Here is a 21,406-nt window from a genome sequence, read left to right on the forward strand (position 1 = left end):
AGATTGTTTAACACACAAAAGAGTGTGGTTTTTAGGGTTTTATTTTGTTATAATAAACAAAAAAATGGAATATAATTTTTTATCCGATTAATCGATTAATCGAAAAAATAATCGTCCGATTAATCGATTATCAAAATAATCGTTAGTTGCAGCCCTAGTGATATTTATTAGCCAGGATGCGTTTTTGGTTGAAATTCTATGAAACATCATGGTATTACCTCGTCTCCCCTGTTTATTGTTGCAGCTACAATACAACCTACACCCATGATTGTAAACTATGCTTTTACTATTTAGTAATTGCTGACTCTATACCCCCACCTGTATGAACTCTCTGCTGCGGTAATCACTCAATCCAAGTAGCAGTGCTTCGCCTTCTGAGAATATAGTTCCCAATATTTATATGGTTAAAAGAGGGCTGTGTCTCATATGACCTTGTTATTTGTACACTCTATGATTATACAAATAACAACATGTAAATAGGAAAATGTTTGCATTATTTTGTCTCTTATTGAGATTAGTATGCTAGCTGTATCCATTTACATCCAGTCTTTGTGCTAAGCTAAGCTAGCGCTGGGTGCGTCAGACAGAGTTACAGCACGCACAGAAACGAAAAAGGTATCTTATCTAACTCTGGGGGATATGGTGAATAAACTTAAGTCCCAAAAAGTCAGAGTGTTCCTTTAAACTACCTTTGGCCTATACAAACTGTAACCACTAAAATTCAGTACAATAACCCTAATAAAGCAGGTAAATGAGGATGAAAAAGAAACGACGTTGTGTCTCACCCGTATCCAGAAGAACCAGATGCCCATGTTACGGATCCCGGCCATGGAGGTGAAGACAAAATACATGGTGATGGTGGTGATGAGAACATAGTCTAGTGGAAATACCTGAAGAAGAAAGAGAAACATCAACAGTAACTCCCGAACTCCATTCAAGGGCTACAAAATACTCACTATTCAACTACACACACAACAAACACTTAGTGTGGGCTTTAGTATTAACTAAAAGAACTATTAACTTGACAATGAAGATGACTAGAAGTGTTGTCCGCTTTCAGTGCCTTTTCCTTGTGTACCAGAATGTTTTTTTAGAGTAAGTTATATATGTTTCCCAAACATCACAATGCTGGAGGCACAAAGGCACACATATAAATATACATATATATATATATATATATATACACTCACATTCTCAGTGGTGGCCTAAAATACTGCCACTCCTGTGCGAGAGATGGATTGCTTCACACAACCGAGGTAATCTTTCAACAATTCCGACTATTTTCAATACATTTCCTCTCAAAAGAGCCACAGGAATTACATGTTAGAACTGTTTGAAAGTCAAGCTAAAAATGGTCCTCTTTTTCCTGGAAGAGCTGCTGGCTCATACAAATGACAATGCCTCTTCTGTTGGCAGCTTGTCCTCCATAACTCCACTGGTGCTGAAAAGCTTTTTTTTTTTTTTTTTAATGAGCAAAACACACACTGACCTTACCTGTTGCCCTCATATCAAGAATGGAATATGGTCGGTGACATCACAAAGCACAAATTAGAAATGTTTCTGGAAGCATGAGCAATAATTCTCTGGCCTGCATGTCTTATCTCTTTGCAAATTACTTTTCTTTTTCCCTTTTCACATTTCATTGCTGAAATCAATGGTCTGGATTCCTGAACAATTTGGTTTAATCAAGCCATCTTAAGTAGCGAATAAAACAAGCGATCATATTTTATTCAAGCACATGGAAACTGATCATTGCCCTACTTGAAAAAGATTGAAGGATTTAAAATCTCACCCAATAGCACTAAATGATGAAAAGCGTACTTATTACTTATTTCCAAGTCATAATAGCACTTAATTCAGAGGTCATCACATCTTTTTATGAGGCAAGCAGCCACAGACCAAGCTCCAAGCTGTTTAAGGTCAATGTACAGCTTTGTACTTGCAGAATGTGGAATTATGGCTCAGTGGCAACACATTTCCTGGTTTCTACTTCGACTAGATACAAACTAGATGAACTGGCATCTAATGATGATGAAAATTAAGCTTTGTCATCAAAAGAATGACATTACATTTTAAATTTAATTGTATGATATTACTGTTTTTTTTTGTTTGTTTTTTTTTGGTTAAAATCCTATTTCACAATATTACTATATTTTTGTTTCAAATATTATCTCACAATGTTTTTACTGTATTTTCTTCAAATAATTGCAGCCCTGCTGGTGAACCTGTTGCACACGTTACAAGTAAATGTCAGTTACGTAATAAAGTTTAAATAAGTAACAAGTTAAGTTGTGTTTCGATGTATTGACTGACAGCTCTCCTGTCCCCATGTTGAGAGAAATTGAGAGTAAAGGTGCAGAGGCGTTTGCGCAGTGCAAACATGATGGTCTTTATAATTCTAGACTAAATGTAAGCAGGTATTTACTCATCTCACTTGCACAAAACATATTCAATATCCCTTAAATGCAAACTCAGAATATTACACAAACCTGCAATAATTAAATATGTTAAATAATACAAATATACTCTATATATTTAATCTAATTGTATTTCTTAAAGGGGTGGTTTACTGATTTTTTTCTTTGCATGATTGTGTTTATGGGGTGCAATATAACATGTATTTGTGGTTTTTCTTTTTTAAAAAGTCTTATTTTTCATAAACTTCACCTTTATTGTAAGCAGCGCTCTCCTCTGTCCTCGGACGACTGGTTGACTTCCTGAGTCTATGAAACCGCTCCCTCAGAAACACGTAATGGGCTCCGATTGGTTAGTTTGGGCTGGTGTGTTGTGATTGGCTAAACTGTCGCTCACGTTGTCCGGAAGATTAACGCCCATTACCTTTACGGGTGAAACGTGCCTGCGCTCCGGTCCAGATGTAAATAATGGTGTCGAACTGCGGTATCAGTTTGAGGCAGAATCAGACCGAGAAAGCGGCGATGAAGAGAGGCAAACAGAACCTCACCACACACGGCTCTTACTAACGTTTCTGAATGATAATTTGCTACATTTTTTAACTTTATACACTTTTGTTTAACACAATAGCATCTCACTGGCAATAATAGCAACTGACTGGCTACTAATGTTATTCACCAACAGCGTTGGCATTGTTTTACGTTCTTGATCAAATCGAGAATAACGTCATAAACATATATACATGAAAAATATGTTTAAACATTAGTACTTATACAAAATTCAGGTCCATAATGTTTGTACGCTTTTGTCGTAGACAGAAAATAGCATAACTAGTAGCCTAGTGGCTATAAAGCGAGCGCTGGCATTTGATAAAACTAAAACACAAGGCTACGTCTGGAATTATACATGCAAATACATTTAAAATGATGAAGTCTTAACCTACTTACAGATTGTGGCCCAACAACTGCTGCCTCTGGTTTTAAAGTTGGACCTGCTTTATGTTTTAGTAACAGTTTCTTGTTGAATCCGGCATTGAACTCGTGGAGATTCTGGAAGCTGCCTTCCGTAAAATGCGCAGCACAGAGAACTAAATTATGATCGTCATTTTTAGGAACATAATCAAACATAAATTGTATCCATTGTTGACGAAGTACAGCGTCCGTGGGAAGCTCGAACACAGAAGACCTGACATCTGGGTGAACATCACAGACTCGACGAGCCGCAGGAATATGCATGCCCTTTTTTGCATTTTCCGGGGGGAGGGTTGATGTAAATGTGTGGGTTAGTGACGTCTAAAACCCAGCTGTAGTCCCAATCGAGTCGTTTTTGTAGGCATTAAACTTCCTGATTTTAAAAAGACGATATCTCTGCTTACACTAAACTTTCAACGCTGCAACTTTGCAGATACTGTTCATGCACCAACAGCAACATTACACACTATTTAAAATGAAAAAAGTGAAATCGCAGTCAACCCCCCCCTTTAAGTAAGCCTGTTAAACTTTCTTCTCCTGCGTCCAATTCTTCTGCTCCCTCTACTGAATAGGCGTAAATTTGCATTTCCTTCAGCCTAAAGCTTATTCATTTCACTTTTGGTGTGAAAGGGCCTTCATATTTGACAAAAAAATAGAACTTTTTTGTTATTTAAAAAAAAAAAAAAAAAAAAAAAAAAACAAGCACGTGCAGCCCAGCCCAGTAAAGCAAAAGTAAAGCATTACTTCCCATAAAAAGTAATTATGTAATGCAATTAGTTTCTTTTTAGGCAGTAACACAGTGTTGTAAAGCATTACTTTTAAAGTCCTCCTGTAGTCAATACTTGTATCCCTTAAAACTAATCTTTGATCACCAGAATGACATATTTAAACATTTTTTACTTGGAAAAAAAATTTTCTTCCTGCCTTAAAATTGCTGGAATGTAACTCTACACACTTATGTAGTATACCCGGTTCTATGAATATTCAAATTAGCCCCACTCCCACTCACTCACACACCAGCTCAGAGATCCACTCGTTGGCGTGATTAGTTACAAGGCAGTTTGGGATGTCAGAAACACCAGCGATTTCAAGGGGTGGACTTTCCCCAACACTGCATAAGAGATTTCTCATATGGAGTACAAAAAAAAAAAAAATGAGTTAATGAGCCCCAAACTTTTCGCTGGAACAATTATTTACAACAATTTTAACACAGGGTCTAGGAATCATGTAAAGCTTTTTAATACTGCTTAAAAAAAAAAAAAAAAAAATCAGTATTCAAAATGCCCCCATGAACTTTATTCAAAATATATTGGTTAATACATAATTTTATACTTTCAATTTATGTTATTTTATAGATTTAATGGCTTTAATACAATTGAAAAATGAAGGAACTAGCAATAATAAGGAATGAGTAGGCGTGTCCGAACTTTTTGAATGACAGTGTGAACTTGCCAATTAGAGAATCATGCATTTCTCATTGCTGCCGGTCTCGGCAGAAACTGCCTACGCCGAGCAGATCGCATTCTTCACATCTATTGCGACACATCCACGGCTGCTACTTCTAAGTGTCGTAGTAATACCAAAGCGAACAATGCATTCCATTTCTGGCACCTCCTCCTCCCGAGCCATTACACAACTCTGGTTGCACACAACCTGCCACTAGTACTTGAGGACACACTGTGATTCTAGAGACAAAAGAAAGAGAGGATGCTGCTCACCGGTTGCAGCGCCAGCAGTAGCTCATTAAGAGGGTTGGTTAAGTTGGTCCCAAAGATGATAAATCCAGTGCTGATACCAGCTGAATGTAAAGCTTTATCCAGACTGCAACAAGACAAACACATTTAACAACATCATCACATAAGAGACTGAATTAGAAACATCATTAACCACAGTTCTCCATGGTCTGCTATAGTAAATTATTGTAAGAGTGAGCTAATTTAGAGTGCTGCAGGTGTTGATGAATATGTGTGTAAAATAACAACAGATTTATGGTCGCAGCAGCATTGAATCAACATGTCTTCAAGAGCTTTTCAATAGTGCCAGTCATTTGCTGGTGAATGTGTGTATGTAAGACAGAGTAGATGGGAGTAGAGCTTTAGTTTCAATCAGTGTGACATTTCGTGCAGGTTGATGGAACATACTTGGAAATAAACAAGGTCACGAAGAACAAAAGGGCCACCAGGATGAAGAAGACCCCGAGCAAGATCTGACAAGACATAAAAAGAGACACCGTTACAACAGTAATTCGACAAGCTACTTCAAAAGTTTAGTAACTTTACTTTAGAAACGATCCAGAAAAAAAAAAGAGGAATATCTGGGAAAAAAACTGCATTTGGTCAAAAATACATGAAAAAAAGAAATATTATTACTATTCAAAATAACTCTTTCTATGTTGATATATTGTCAAATGTAATTTAATGCAATTTAATTTATTTGAAATGGAAATCTTTTATAGCAATGTAAAATTCTTTACTCCCACTTTTGATCAATTGATTTAATTATAAAACTAAAGGGATAGTTCACTTTGAAATACATTTTTGATATGTTTTAGCTTACCTGAAGGGCATCCATGATTTAAGTGTCTTTGTTTCCGCAGTAGTTTAAATTTAGATATTTTTAGGTCAAACCGTTCTTGTCTGTCAGTCAAATAATGGAGGTATATGGAGTCCACCTCAAAGAGCATGCACAGAGAAGTCTAAATTAAACATGATTTAATGACTCGTAAATGTAAGAATACACTGATGGCCTAATTTGGACTTCTCTGTGCATGCTCTTTGAGGTGGTGACCATAGACCTCCATTATATGACTGACAGACACGAACGGTTTGACCTAAAAATATAAAAATTGAAAATACTGTGGAAACAAAGACACCTACATCTTGGATGCCCTCAAGGTAAGCTAAAACATATCAAAAATTTATTTCAAAGTGAACTATCCCTTAACAGGTTTCTTAAATTGATTTAAAATATCAGAATAACACATGACAACACATTTTGATGACAGCATTTGTTGTCAACACAGATTTTACACAGTAATTAAATTAATTGCAAAAAAACATACACGTAAATATATATATATATATATATATATATATATATATATTCAACTAAATATAGACATATATGACTTTATATATGATTTTTATATATATTATATAACTTTATTTCCTGATACATTCCAAACCCACATGCCCATTTTTGTTCTCCACATGGAATAATAAAGAATGTACTGTAATGAATGTGAAAAATGACCACTCAATTCCTTGTGTTTTGCTGCCATAGTTGTTCACACAAAGCTATTGTATAGCTTAGAATACAGAGACACATTTTATGATACTTATATTGTGCTGTTCTGCCATTGTGGATCTTGACAGCCTCAGTACTCATTTTCTTTATTAATACTGAAGAGTTGCTTTGATATTCTTCAAAAATTCTGAAGAAAGACAGTAATGCAGGTTTGGTGTGACATAAAATTGAGTAAATAATGACAGAATTTTCATTTTAGGGTGAAGTGAACTATGCCTTGAAATAACTCAGTGAATTGATTCTTTTGAAGTGGTTCAGTCTAAATAGCAAAAATGAAATCTGATTTCCAAACATTTCTTCACTACTGCTCAACACTGATTTACAAACACACCAGAAAGTATACACTTGAGCACCAAATGTTTATGCAGAGGACTGAAATCTAACCCAGAGGTTGTCACTTTTTACACATGGCCATATGGTGCGGCCCACCTCAGCCTGACACAAGAGTCGCCAAGAGTAATATGGGCACAAGCTCTCTAAATAAAGAACAGACTGAACTGCAGAGGAAAGAGTAAAAGAACAAAGATGGAGACACAAACACTCACAACCCACAAAGCAAAACAAAACCAAAATGCCAGACTGAACGGCTGCCGTTGACTGGCCACCAACGTCTGTTTGACTCGACTTGAAGGAGTAAACAAAACCCTGGCATGTGCAGTAATCCAGATTTTCTCAAAATAAAGATACCTCAGAGAGATCTATTTATTGATTATACACATCTATCTGTCTGTCTAACAATGCGAATACCAACCCTGACTAACAAATAACCACTAAAGCAAGTGACATTCACATTGGACACAGATTTCCCTCAAGAACAATATGACAGATTGTGAACTGTAGCGAGAAGATAGATTTGGAAACGAGCGTGAATCTGCCTCCGAGACATAATCTATAACTAATTCAAACCAATGACTTCGAGTTATTAGTGATGCTGGAATTACGCTTTGTGGTTAAAAACGCAGCTGGAGCTATTCTAAGAGTATATTAGGAATTTATGTCTCAAGCTGTTGTTGTAATCCCAATAATAAACGCTCGCAGTTATAGCTGTAATAACAGTGACAGCAAGAGTTTTAACTTTACCCAAAGAGTACATTAATAACAACAAAAGTTACAGCATCACACTACAACAATTCATTATTCAGCAAGCAAACCACAGACTTCAATACCCAGTATAAACACAGCTACCTAAAGCATGTGTGCCTATCCCTAAGGACAGTACCTACATAAGATTACATGTCAACATGTTTGAAATGTTGCTCCTATGTTCTTGTTCCCCTAAGAGAGGTCTGTTGGACTATCAAAGAGGTTTCCACAAGCATCTACTCAGATGCCATGTCCAAAAAAGAAGCAATATCACAAATATGAGATGCAATATGTGAATTGTACACACACACACAAAAAAACAAAACAAAACATTAAATATGTAAAAGAAGAGCTGTGATAATGGGTTCAGGATGAGCACGGTTAGCGTTTCTCATTTCTTGTTTCAGTGGATTGTTTTTGCGTGTTGGGCCAAAGTGAACCGCTCAAGGCCTCTGGAAGTCAGATGCCCCTGGTCACATTGGCCCGGTTCATAATCGTCCTTGCTCTGAGCTTTGCCAAGGGCTGCTTTATCAGCCTGAAAGTGCATTACGGGAGAGATTTTTTTTTTTTTTAATATCCTTTGAATGATAATGAAAGCCTCTGTAGGTATCACTCACTCAGGCTCCATAAACAGGTTTATTTTATTTTATAATTGGGCTCGTGACCACCTGCCACCGCCATCAAACCGGGGCCTGCTGGGTTCTAATGTGCGAACCTTTTGACGTGTGAAAAAGCGTGCGTGTACTCTGTGCGTGTACAGATTCAATGTGTTTATTATTTGTCGCAAAGGAAAGAAATACATGCAATTTGCATGGTAAGTGTTGTTTCCCCTTTTCTCAGGGCTCATTAAAACACCCAAGCACCTCCAATACACCACTTTCAATTTTCCAAACCAATTTCCTCTGAAGATGAAACGGTAAACACAATAATTAAAATCAATCAAAGTTAATCAATCAATCTGATACAGAATTTAGGTCAATTAACCTGCTCTCTTAATGGAATCAATCACATCTGCCGGGTCCACATTAGAGGGTAATAGAAGCGCGCGTTCATGTGTTGTTGTACGCAAACGTGTGTGTGCGATCTCTATTAGTCTGTGCTGACAGCTGAATTTATCTAAAATCATCAGTAGGGACTCGCACATCTCAAATCGCCCCATTGGACCACCCATGCTCCAGTTAACAAAACCACCCACCGGACCTCACTTTCATTGGCTCTCGCAGGAAGGCGTGCCATGCCGTGACAAGAAATGTGTCGAATATCAGTACACATGTTGTGTTAACGAAAACTACAAGTACATGTGAGACTTCTCTGGAAGCGCAAAGTGAAAATAGTCCTTGGAGGATATGAAGAGGAGATGTTGACCTCGAACATAACTGAGGGCTTTAAAAACCTTTGCATCAAATGTTTAAATTTAACTGTAAATCAAACACTGAGAGATCTCTCAACTACGTGACGGTGTAAACAAGGCGCAGTGAGTGACGGAGAGAGCAGATTTCTCTCAGTGTGCGTTTCCCCTGAAGCTCTTGTGGGGAAATTAGTAAATCTCAAGCCTAGTTTAGGTATAAATAGAGTCTGGAGTCTATCATTATAGTGTCATGCTCATGTCTGCAGCTAAAGGGCCACTATAGACAGAAACAAGGAACCCCCTCTGGAGCACAGCATGCTGGGAGAAAAAAAAACAAAAAACGATGCAATGATTTTAAAAACCAGCGAAAGAATAGAAGACTGCAAACATTTTAACGATAGACTAGAGGAATGCAGGAGTACTACAGAGAAGCTTGTGACAAACAGCTATTTTGTGCAGGACTAGATGCATTTTAAAAAATGACAGTTCACCTAAAATTAAAATTCTATCATCGTTTCATTACCCATATTTTGTTATTTTGAAGGTTGATAGCCTCAGTCCTCATTTACTTTGTTGAAAAGAACAGCCAAGATTGAAATATTATCTGAGCATGTTACCATATGGTTTAACAACAACATCATATGTTTAAATCCCAGTAAGCACACGTATTTAAAAAAAAAAAAAAAGAAGAGTTGCCAAAGGCTTAAATATAAACATTATATATTCAATCAGAATTTGGCTTCATTAGCTAGACAAAAACACAGGAATATTTGAAATAAGTGTTTGTTCAGTTTGGCGAACCTGTGCCAAGGTGATAAAAACCAAAGGATTTCTCGATTCTCGTAGGAATGTGTGTTGGCATTCGTACTCATAATGTACGCCTTATATCAAAGTCACCATGAAAATTAATTTCCTTCACACCTCCCCCTTCATATACTAGACTTGATAGACCCAAGATATGATAGAGACAATAATAAAAAAAAAATAATTAGTGACGAGATGACGAAAATGCTTAAAAAAAAATCAAAAGGGAAAAAAAGAGTCAATGCTTGTATAAACTTTATCCAAGTAAATTACACTTTATGCAACTGATCTAAAAAATGCATGATAGTTAATAGCATGAAAACTTTTAGTAAACATGGAACAGTAGCCATTTTACTAACGAGTAATGAGTGAATGAATGAGTGTTTGCAGGCAGAATCTAAATTTATCATTATTCTCAATTATTGAAGTAACATTCATTAATTTTAACTGCATTGCCAAACTGGCAAGATTTAAATTCACAGCTCTTTGACCCACACTGACATCAAAAGGAAAGAAAAAGTTGTTTCAGATGCAGAAAAAAACATTCTGATGAAAGCCAGGAAAATGTATTATGGAAGAAAACAGGGTCAATTTTGATTTCATGACTTTCAACACTTTTGAGAAAATGCAACCAATTTGAATGATTTCAGATAAATGTGGTGCAACAGGGTGAAGATTGCAGTTCACTCCAGAAGCTCTTACTGATGCCACTCTTACTCCATCAGAGAGAACCGTCACCTCTGGATATGTCAGTGTGTGGGAAGACAGATGTTTGTGTTTTGAAGTATTTACTGTTTGAACAAAAATGTGAAACTCTGACCTGATATTGAACTACTGCAAAGTCTGTTAAAGTTTATCTGCTAAAAATCATTGTTACAGTTATCAGCATGTTTTTTTTGTTTTTGTTTTTTTTTAGTCACATTTTAGTCTTTCACTCACCCTTAAAACTATTTTGTGCAATTTTAAATCATCAATGGGGTGATTCTGTGGCAAAACTCAACAAACCTTCATGGGGCGGAGAGCAGAGCCCACTTTATTGCAGCAGTTCCTCTCTGCAATCTCCAGGTGACGGCCCCGCCGATGAAGCATCTGTAGTTTGGCTTCAAGATCCTCGAGGTTCCTCCGGTCTCTCATGGAGAGAGGGCGCCCATCGGCACACTGAAGAGAAAAGTACAAAATAGCTTATTGCATAAAAGTACATTATTTAGGCTGGATTATATTGTTTTTAAAGTAAGAGTGTTTGGTTTCAAATTCAAGAAGTCTCCAAGTGGGGTGGTGATGGCACAATGGATGAGACACACGCCTTTGGTGTGAGAGACCCGGGTTCGAATCCACCAATGTGTCCCTGAGCAAGACACTTAACCCCTAGTTGCTCCAGAGGCGTGCGACCTCTGACATATATAGCAATCGTAAGTCGCTTTGGATAAAAGCGTCAGCTAAATGAATAAATGTAAATGAAATTGGCACCATTGTTTATCCATTTTTGCATTCATGTATTTTATGATGCAAGTAAAGAGCCCCTATTATGCTCTTTCGAATATTACCTTTCATGCAGTGTGTAATATAGCATTTTGTGAATGTGAAAGGTCTGAAAAGGTCTTGAAGATCAAAGAGCACGACAAATAAAGTTATTGTCTCCTAAAAGGAGAAAAATCGATTCTGAACTGCCAAAAAGGAGGGGTTTTGAGACTGAATCTTTGACCAGACCGTTTTTAGATTGAGAAATTAGGTGATGTGACAATTATATTATGAGAAAAAGTGTTTTTTGACCTTGGATGCATGTAAAACTGTTGCAGGAGACCTCTAAACAAAATTAGGAACCTTTAAAATAGCATAATAGGGCCACTTTAAATGATCTGCTATAATCTGTTACAGTTTTGTTAGTAAGAAAAACAAACAAAAGTTAAATAAAATTTATGTAGTCTGGGTCATTTTTTTTCTTTTTTGTGTTTAGTTTATCGTTTATTTGGATGAGGGACGTCCAATAATCTGACTATGCAGGCCTCTACCTAATTTGTCTTCATTTGTCAACCAAGCTGAATTTGCACCAACATACTGTTGTTTTCTACTGAGCTTTTAACAAGTTTTCTAAGCCTATTAATTTTGCAATCCTAACTACACTACTGTTCAAAGGTTTAGGGTCTGTAAGGTTTTATAATACTGTTAAAAAAGTCTCTTAATTATATATACATTGCCTTCCGAAAGTATTTAAACCCATTCGTTAACTTTGCTCTTCATTGCTACCTTGTGTTAAACTATTTTATATGACTTTTTACACATCAATCTACACTCCATGTACACCATGATGACAAAGCAAAAAAAAAAAAAAAACTGATTTGTGACAATTTTGCAAATGTATTAGAATTTTTTAAAAAAAACATCTGAATTTGGCAATTTTCTGCCATTCTTCACCTCAAATCGTCTCAAGATTGGTCAGGTGGACAGCCATTTTCAGGTTTCTATGGAGATGTTCAATTGGGTTAGGTTTCCTGGACTAGGTTTTCAATAAGGCAATTTATTTAATCCCCCAGTCATTGCCAATGGAAAACACCCCCATAGCATGATGCTGCCATCATCACAATTTACGGTTGGGATTGTATTGTGCAGGTGATGAGCAGTGCCGGATTTTCGTCCATATTGGGCCAGAAAGCCTACCACACACCAGCTCATTGGTGGAGATGAGACAGAGTGATGAATATATGAATATAAATGAGGATGATTAGGAGGCCATGGTGATGATGGACAGTGCCCAAAGGGCAATTTTGACCAGGATGCCAGGTTACACCCCTACTCTTTTTTCAAAGGACATCCTGGAATTTGTTATGACCACAGAGAGTCAGGACCCCAGTTTAACTTCTCATCCTAAGGACGGTGCTTTTTGACAGTATAGTGTCCCCTTCATTATACTGGAGCGCTAGGACCCACACAGACCACCTCCTGCTGAACTCACTAACACCTCTACTAGCAGGTTTCCCTTCCAGGAACTGACCAGGCTCAACCCTGCTTAGCTTCAGTTGGTAACCAGTCTGGGGCAACAGGGTGAAAAACTGCAGTGATGTTTGTCTTTCTGTAAATTTCCATCTCCATTTATGATCATGAAGCTTTTTGGTGACCACTCTAACCAAGGCACTTCTCCATTGATTGCTCAGTTTGGCCAGGAAGCCAGATCTAAGAAGAGTCCTGGTTCTTCCAATCTACTTCTATTAAAGGGACACTCCACCCAAAAATATAAATTCTGTCATCATTTACTCACCCTCAAGTTGTTGCAAACCTGTGTGAGTTTCTTTCTTTTGCTGAACAGAACACAAAGGAAGATATTTTGAAGAACGATTGGAACTTTGGCACCATTGACTTCTTGTGCTCAGTAGAGGAAAGAAACTCACACAGGTTTGCAACAACTTGAGGGTGAGTAAATGATGACAGAATTTTCATTTTTGGAAAAAAAATGAAACCTTATCCCTTTAAGGTTTATTCAGGCTATGCTTCAGTGAACCTTCTTCCCCAGATATGTGTCTTGACACAATTCTGTCTCTGAGCTCTACAGGCAGTTCTTTTGACTTTCATGGCCTGGTGTTGCTTGACCTTTTATTGAGAGGTGTGTGACTGAGATTGGGACAGGTTAACTTGGAGTGTAGCAACATGCACAAGTGAAACTGGAACGATCCTGAGCTAAATTTCAAGTTTTTTGCTTTTTAAAGTATTTTAAATTTAAAAATCTTAAAGTAGTTTAACATAAGGCAGCAATATTACACAATGTTGAAGAAAAAATAAAGGGGTACTAATACTTTGCAAGGCACCGTATAACGATCAATTGCATTCTTTATGTGCATCTCTTGACAATCCTCAGACCAATTTTGGGTCAAGACCCACCCGTTGTGAACCACTGACATGAATGACAGCGGCTCATCCTAAATAAAGGATGATCTGATCTGAATTCAGTTCACACACACAGACCTTGGCTTTGAGCTTGTCTATTTGGTGCTCCACATCCTCCATGTCTTCTGTGTTCTCCAACCGCTCGTACAGGACGCTGCGCGTGCCTTTAATCAGGTTCAGCGGCAGCACGGACATCCCGTACGCCTGACGGAGAAAGAAAGAGCTTTAAAGACCAATTATACACCACTCACAATCATTGGGTAAAGTGTCATCACAATTTCACCAAGAGCCCAACCGATAGCCCCAGTGAAAGGAAGCTAAATCCATACATTATGGCACTTGATAAAAGAGCGCTTTCTAAATGGTGTCATTCAGAAGCCCACTGAATCCATGTATGTGTTTTCTGTGCAATGAGGATGAAGAGGAGGAGATGAGAGAGAGAAAAGAGTGTGAGAGTGTGTGTTTGGATGCAGCAACCATTTTGAGATGCAGGGCTTGATTTCCACGAATGCACAGCTTAACAGTGCCCCCATGTGACGACACTCAGCCGGAGCTCACGTTCATGTGCACAATGCATCAGAGAAGGAATATCCGAGCTCATGTAGGGAAATATGATCAAACCTGGGACTTTCTGAGAGCTGGAAATCAGAGGTTACCTCAACGCCCTGAGCTCATCGATGACCCCCCTTCTCGGCATTAGGAAGCACGAGTCTAATGCGGTAAGGAGAGAAAGGCTGGGGTCAGAAGCCCACTAGCCTTCGCAATATGGGCTTTTGTGAACTTTAATTAAAAATGAAGACCTTCTTCAATACTCTCCTAGAAGCAAATCAATACAGGCAGAGAATAAGAGAGACCAGGTTGTGCGTGCACACACCTTAAGGAAGAAAAAAAAAAAATGCACTCTCACTCGCAGGATTCTGCCATTTTCAAAAGCTTTCATATCAAAAGTCAGCAGCACAATTAGATCTTCAGAAGGCGGCTTAAACACTGGTGACCTTTTTATCTCCTTTGCCGAAGATGCTTTTAAAGCAGAGAAATTGGTGCTCTGTAAAACCCGTTGCAGCGGGCGCCTTCACCGTCGCCATGGACCGTGACACCCCCTGCTATGAATCACGAGGGCTCTAAAGGCCGGACCATGTCCCGAATACCAAGCGCTCCTCATAAAAGAGGAATCTGTCCTGCATCCCCTGGTGAGACGTCTCCTCCTCCTTTGCCTCCTCTTTCCCATTCTTTCCTGCCCTCCTCGCCCCTGCAGTCCGTCACGCGTGAGAAAAATAAAAGAGACACTCCAAACAAAAGCAGGTGTGTTCTGTGCTGATTGGAAAAGAAGACCTGAGGCACGAGAGAGAGAGACAGATAGTATGATAGTTTGAGAAGGAGAGAGTAAGAGAAAATGTGTAGAGATGTAAGATGAAGGGATCGCGGTTGTCAGCTGGGAGATCGGAGGAAAGAGGGATGAAAGTGGGGATTGGAGAGAGAGAGAGAAGAGAGAAAAAGTGGAGGCGTACACCCTCTTATACAAGGATGCTTTTGTTCGACAGCCTGCATGGGAAAAGTGTGCGCTCTGCCACAAAACTATGAGTTTCTTCCGACTTTCCTTACACTTTTCAATGTTGCAGGTATTGGGAGGGAAAAAAACTGGGTGAATTTTTTCCAAACATAATATACTCCTCTGAACTCTTTATCAGGGTTTCCAATTCCACACTTTTTGACTAATGAATTAAGGACTTTTCTAAGACCTTTCTAATTGCTTTTAAAAAATCATTGTTTCAGTAAAAAATTAAAAAAATTATTAGCTTTTTTTCCAATTGGGAAAGAAAAGAAAAATCACAATAGAAATTTTATATTAAAAAAAAAAAAAAATAGCACACAAATTGGACTTCAAAAAATAAAAAATAAAAAACATCTAGAATAGATAAAACATTTTTAGATAGTTTAAATACAAAAAAAAATTATATTCACTTAAATGTACATGAATTAATATTTACTTTCTACTTATGGTGGCTTTTTAGAAGCATGATTAAATAAAAAAAATTACATTGTAAACTTTAAACTCTGTTTTGAAAAATATTTCATAATAGAATATTTTTTTGAAAATGAATTCAAAAGAATTTTGAAGAACATTATGAGGTTAAATAATAAATGTAGCATTATGATAATAAAATAATGTTTTTGCATGAAAAAAAAAAAAAACATGAACATGACACTTTATCATTTTGAATAATCTAACAGAAACTTTGTGTTTAGGGTCATTCAAATGCACATCCAATTCATGTTTTCTTCTTGTCAATGGACAATAAAGCCATTCTCCAAGAAAAAAAAAAATCTGCTGACAAAAAACATGAAATAAATATTATAATCAGAGCATCCACTAAAGTTACATGCACTACTAAACTACCATAAGATCATTATTGGATTAATGTATTAAAACACTACCTTCCTCAGTGTCCAATGCTATAATGAGGACACAAAGACTAACTAAAACTGTCACACAGATGTACAGAGAGTTCAATACGGAACAACCAATGGTCTTCTGCCAGATGGTCTCTCAGTGTTTCTTCTGTCCTTTGTAGTCTCTAAATTAAATTCAAACGTGTTACACTGCTGGAAATGGGGGGCTAATTTTATTTGCTGTTGGTTTGGAAAATATAAAAGTGTCAATTTACACCACTCAGGCAGGTGTGGAACACATTGTGTGTGGAAGAAACACATCTGTGTCACTAAATTAACATAATATTGAATATGTTTTATAGCTCTGGTTCTGTGTGCTGATTGGTCAATACAATGTTTCACCTAAAAAAACAGTACAGTCAGTGTGCAACTCCCATAGCACTGTTAGATGTCAACCGTCAACTTTCTTTAAGATTTCTAATGAAATTGTAAACAATAACAGAATGTATTAGGTATACAGTCATTATTTAGGATGGATGGATGGATGGACGGACGGATGGATGGATGGATGGACGGATGGGCGGACGGGTGGATGGACGGATGGATGGACGGGTGGATGGATGGATGGATGGGTGGGTGGATAGGTGGGTGGGTGGATGGATGGACGGACGGACGGGTGGACGGGTGGACGGATGGACGGGTGGGTGGATGGGTGGGTGGATGGATGGATGGATGGGTGGGTGGGTGGGTGGATGGACGGATGGATGGATGGATGGATGGATGGATTGATGGATGGGTGGGTGGATGGATGTGTACGGACGGACGGGTGGACGGGTGGGTGGATGGATGGGTGGGTGGATAGGTGGGTGGGTGGATGGATGGACGGACGGACGGGTGGACGGATGGACGGGTGGGTGGATGGATGGATGGATGGATGGATGGATGGATGGGTGGGTGGATGGGTGGATGGACGGACGGACGGATGGATGGATGGATTGATGGATGGGTGGGTGGATGGATGTGTACGGACGGACGGACGGGTGGACGGGTGGGTGGATGGATGGGTGGGTGGATAGGTGGGTGGGTGGATGGATGGACGGACGGACGGGTGGACGGATGGACGGGTGGGTGGATGGATGGATGGATGGATGGATGGGTGGGTGGATGGATGGGTGGGTGGGTGGGTGGATGGACGGACGGATGGATGGATGGATGGATGGATGGATGGATTGATGGATGGGTGTGTACGGACGGACGGACGGGTGGACGGGTGGGTGGATGGATGGATGGACGAAAGTTCCTTCACTGAATTCAATACATACTATGAAACTGAGATAAGCAGCCAAAGTATAATCATATCTCGAAAACTAATCAACAAACAATTGACCTATAAAAAAATAAAAAAAAAATAAAAATGATGTTCTGTCTCAATCTCATGAATAGGACTGAGAAATGAAAAAAAAAAGAAACTCTGTATGGTAGATAGGAGAGAAATGAGAGCTGGGAAAATGAAAATTGTGGGATGTTGTTGTTGAAGTGTCCCCTCGGATGCACCCGGGATGGCGGGAAGGAGGGAGAGGCTCTCTCGCCAGTCGCAGCTCATTTTTGCAGCACTGTGATTAAATCAGAGGAAATTAATGTGGTCACCCTCTCGTTGGGAATCAGCATCTTTGGACCGCAGATTTAAGAGGGAGAGGAACCCTCCAGGGCTGAACGTCAGCACGCCAGCCAGACTTTTAAATCACCACTGTGTCACGCAGCACAGGGACCGAGACGGCCCACGGTCAAGCAGACAGATCAAAGAGCCGTGATATACGCTCATATGCATATGCAAGTATTACATGCACATTAAAAAGTCAGCGGGTCAATATTTTTTATTGTAACGTCACACCAGCAGCAAAAGGAGCTTGATATAAGACCTCAGCATCTGTACTAGCCAGTGAAGGATGTTAAATGGGTTCAAGTGAGAATGCAAGTGGCGTTTTTGATGTCTAAACCCACTCAAGCACAGGAACCGGTTTAGACTTTGGGAGGTCAGGAATCGTTTTAGCAGAAAGGGGCATGATCAAGCATAAAACACAACTTTGAGGGCGATAAAGGCTTCTTGAAACGGCATCTTCCAGCAGAAGAAAGAAGCATCTACGAGTTCATAAAGGTGTCGCACAGAAGAACTCTTTCAAACGATAAACACAGATGAGGCGATGATGAGTTCAAGGTGAAGCAACTGGTGATCAAGAATGGGAAAAGTTTAAAACGAAGTGTCAAGAACTGACACAATAGTAGTGATGTGGCAGATGTGAAACATCATAGGCCTTATATAGAAGGTTTAAAAGAAGTGTCCAAATGCTTGAATTCACTTTTGGGAGGATTAAAACTAAAATATGAGCCACCGCTTTCTACAGTTCAAAGAATAAACTACATTTACCTAGTTTTTATGTATTTTTCTGAATAAACGATTCAGCCTGAAACGTTTGCAACCACATGCTGTCGCACTTAAAAAGCCCGATTAAAACTCACAGCATGATTTTTTTTTTTTTTTTTTTGAGAGCTGGCCATCCAAGCACTGTATAGGTAAAGTTAGCTACGCCCGCCCTGACCATATGGCACTTCAGAGGCTTATTAACAAGCCGAGGCTCCTGTTTGTATGTGCTTAGGTTGAATATTAATTTCCCAGCAGCTCAGCAAAGTGTGATGCTGGCCAATAACAGCAAGTGCTGAAGGTCTGAACTGCTTGCTTTAGCGTTTAGTTGAAACGCAGCCGGCCGTGGTGTTGTCATTACGAGTTTACATCTCGGCCAGCCATATGAATTAAGAGCGAGTGGCCACCTTGGCACAAAGTGCAGTGATAAATTAACCTGCCCACTCTGGACAACACTGCTGCTGCATACGGCGCCCATCACTTAGATTCCATTAGGTTAATCATGCATAATAATAACACATAGGCCAGTATAATAAATCATCCATCGCCGAAACTTGAGGAGGATGGGATTGGGGAGGATGGGTGATTCGGCATCTTTCTCGAGGGTTAGTGTAGAAGAGCCGAGAAAAGAAACGATAGGAAAAGAGAAAGCGCAATAAGAACAACACGAGTGAGTGAACCCTGCTGTTTGACAAGGAATCTTTGATTGATTCTGAGTTTCTGAACCAGAAGATCAAAAACAAGAACGCACTAGGAGACTTTCTTTCTCCGTAAGCCTCTCTTCAAGATTCTGACAACACGAGGTCAGACAGGGGAACATTAACATCCTCAGAGTGTTCTGGAAATTGTCAAACCTTTTAATGCAAGCACTTTGAAATCCCTAATTATGAGAAAAACATAGGAACTTTGGAACTCAATAGAGAACTAAATACAGATATTTCTGGTAACACTTTAGTTTAGGGTGTGATTCTCACTATTGACTAGTTGCTCATTAGCATACACCACTGGTCAAAAGTTTTAGATCGGTACGAGTTTTTTTATGTTTTTAAAATAAGTCTCTTCTGCTCACCAAGGCTCAATTATTTGATAAAAAAACAACAACAAAAAAACAGTAATATTGTGAAATAGTATTACAATTTAAAACAGCGCTTTTCTATGTGAATATATAGTGAAGTGTAATTTATTCCTGTGATCAAAGCTGGATTTATCATCATTACTCCAGTCTTCAGTGTCACATGATCCTACAGAAATTATTATAATATGATGCTTAAGAAACATTTATGATTATTATCCATGTTGAAACTGATCTAAAACTTTTGACCGGTAGTGTACATATTACTAGGATATTGGCCGTTAATTGGTACTTATTACACGGCTCTGTGGAATACTTGATTCTGATTGGTCAATCGAGGAATTCATCGGTATGTTTTTCCTCATGGAAGTTTTGCATTTGGTGAGCTAATAAAATATCAAAAATCTATATTTTTTGTTTTACTTCATTTAATCATGCCATCCAATATTGTGGACTCGCTCTCTATAGAGTTCCGAAGTTATGACGTCACGTGATTTAGCATTTGAGCACTTCGGGTTCCCTCGCTCTAAAGTCTATGGGATTTTTGAATGGGTTTTTGCTAAATCGCCTGAAATAAGTTCTGTGGTGAACAAAGCCTCTATAAAATATTTTCAGATTTTGATCTATGACATAAAACACACAGTTATAACCTGCTTGTGTTTTTTTAAACTTTATTGTGTCTGGTTGTGTTTTTTCAAAATGTATCAATTTTGGATTAACTTGCAAAGATTATCTTGATAGACAAAATGTGTAAGGGTCACAACTCTTTGTTGAACACAGATCTTATTTTTTGCGATTTTCCAAAAGTCTATGGGGAAAATGCATTGCTTTTCGATCGAGGGAACCCATGTGCCGCGTTTCATCTTAAATTAATATCTCAGATCCCCCTAATTATTTATGTGGTGAAATGTCATGTAATATGTAGTATGACTTTACTGTATCACTTGCAGCGCTAACAACTGCTCTCTCTGCGGAAGCTTTGCGTTTAAAGACCTGATAAAATATTTTGACTCAGATCAATATTTCGTATCTAATTATTTACTTATGTGGCAAATATCCATGTAATAGAGGGATAATGTACATCCAGTCGGTTGTCATCTCAGAATAACCCGGTGTTCATTCTGACATAAAAACCGGTTGGATTAACATCATTCCTTACTAATATTATTCTGCATGACATATTCTAGATCCCTAATCCTACCCAATTCCTATACTTAACCTTACTAACTATTAATAAGCAGTAATTAAGAGGTTGCTGAGGAAAAAGTCAAAGTTAATAGTTAGTAATGGACTCTAATCTGAAGTGTGTCCAAATATTTATAGAAATATATATATATTTTTTTTTAAATCGTGTGCCACATTCAAAGATATTCATCCTCATTTATTTCAATCCCTGATAAAGCATAGATTCTCATAGCCCGGTTACTCATGATGCTGGTGATGAAAAATGGATGACATTAACAAGTGTTACAGTACAATCAATTTATCTTATCTGAATAGAAAAGCTACAGTATGCTGAAGGAATCAGAATACGGGCGTTTATTAATGGCCTTCAGGCTCAGATATATAAATAGGCGAGAGATAACAGAGCATATACATCACACTGACGTCTCAGGCACACGTCCACACACATTGGTGAAAAATGACAGCGTGTCATTTTGAGCGATTGCAGGCCAAAACGCAAGAATCACAAAACATTTCTAATGTTGAGGAGCCGCTTCATC

The 21,406-nt window shown here is 38.4% G+C and overlaps 1 protein-coding gene across 1 annotated transcript in view; it reads right to left on the minus strand.

Moving 5' to 3' along the window:
- Positions 1 to 21,406, minus strand: part of lmbrd1 (LMBR1 domain containing 1) — a 114,925-nt gene that overhangs the window by 36,003 nt on the left and 57,516 nt on the right. Inside the window, exons 8-12 of the mRNA XM_039651754.2 lie at positions 13,879 to 14,004; positions 10,930 to 11,082; positions 5,525 to 5,589; positions 5,102 to 5,204; positions 786 to 890 (exon numbers count right to left, since the gene is read on the minus strand). Of these exons, the coding sequence (XP_039507688.2) occupies positions 786 to 890; positions 5,102 to 5,204; positions 5,525 to 5,589; positions 10,930 to 11,082; positions 13,879 to 14,004 (552 nt within the window). The remainder of the gene's footprint in view (positions 1 to 785; positions 891 to 5,101; positions 5,205 to 5,524; positions 5,590 to 10,929; positions 11,083 to 13,878; positions 14,005 to 21,406) is intronic.

The sequence above is a fragment of the Pimephales promelas genome, chromosome 11 (assembly GCF_988280905.1).
Source record: "Pimephales promelas chromosome 11, fPimPro1.hap1.1, whole genome shotgun sequence".
Taxonomy (NCBI): domain Eukaryota; kingdom Metazoa; phylum Chordata; class Actinopteri; order Cypriniformes; family Leuciscidae; genus Pimephales; species Pimephales promelas.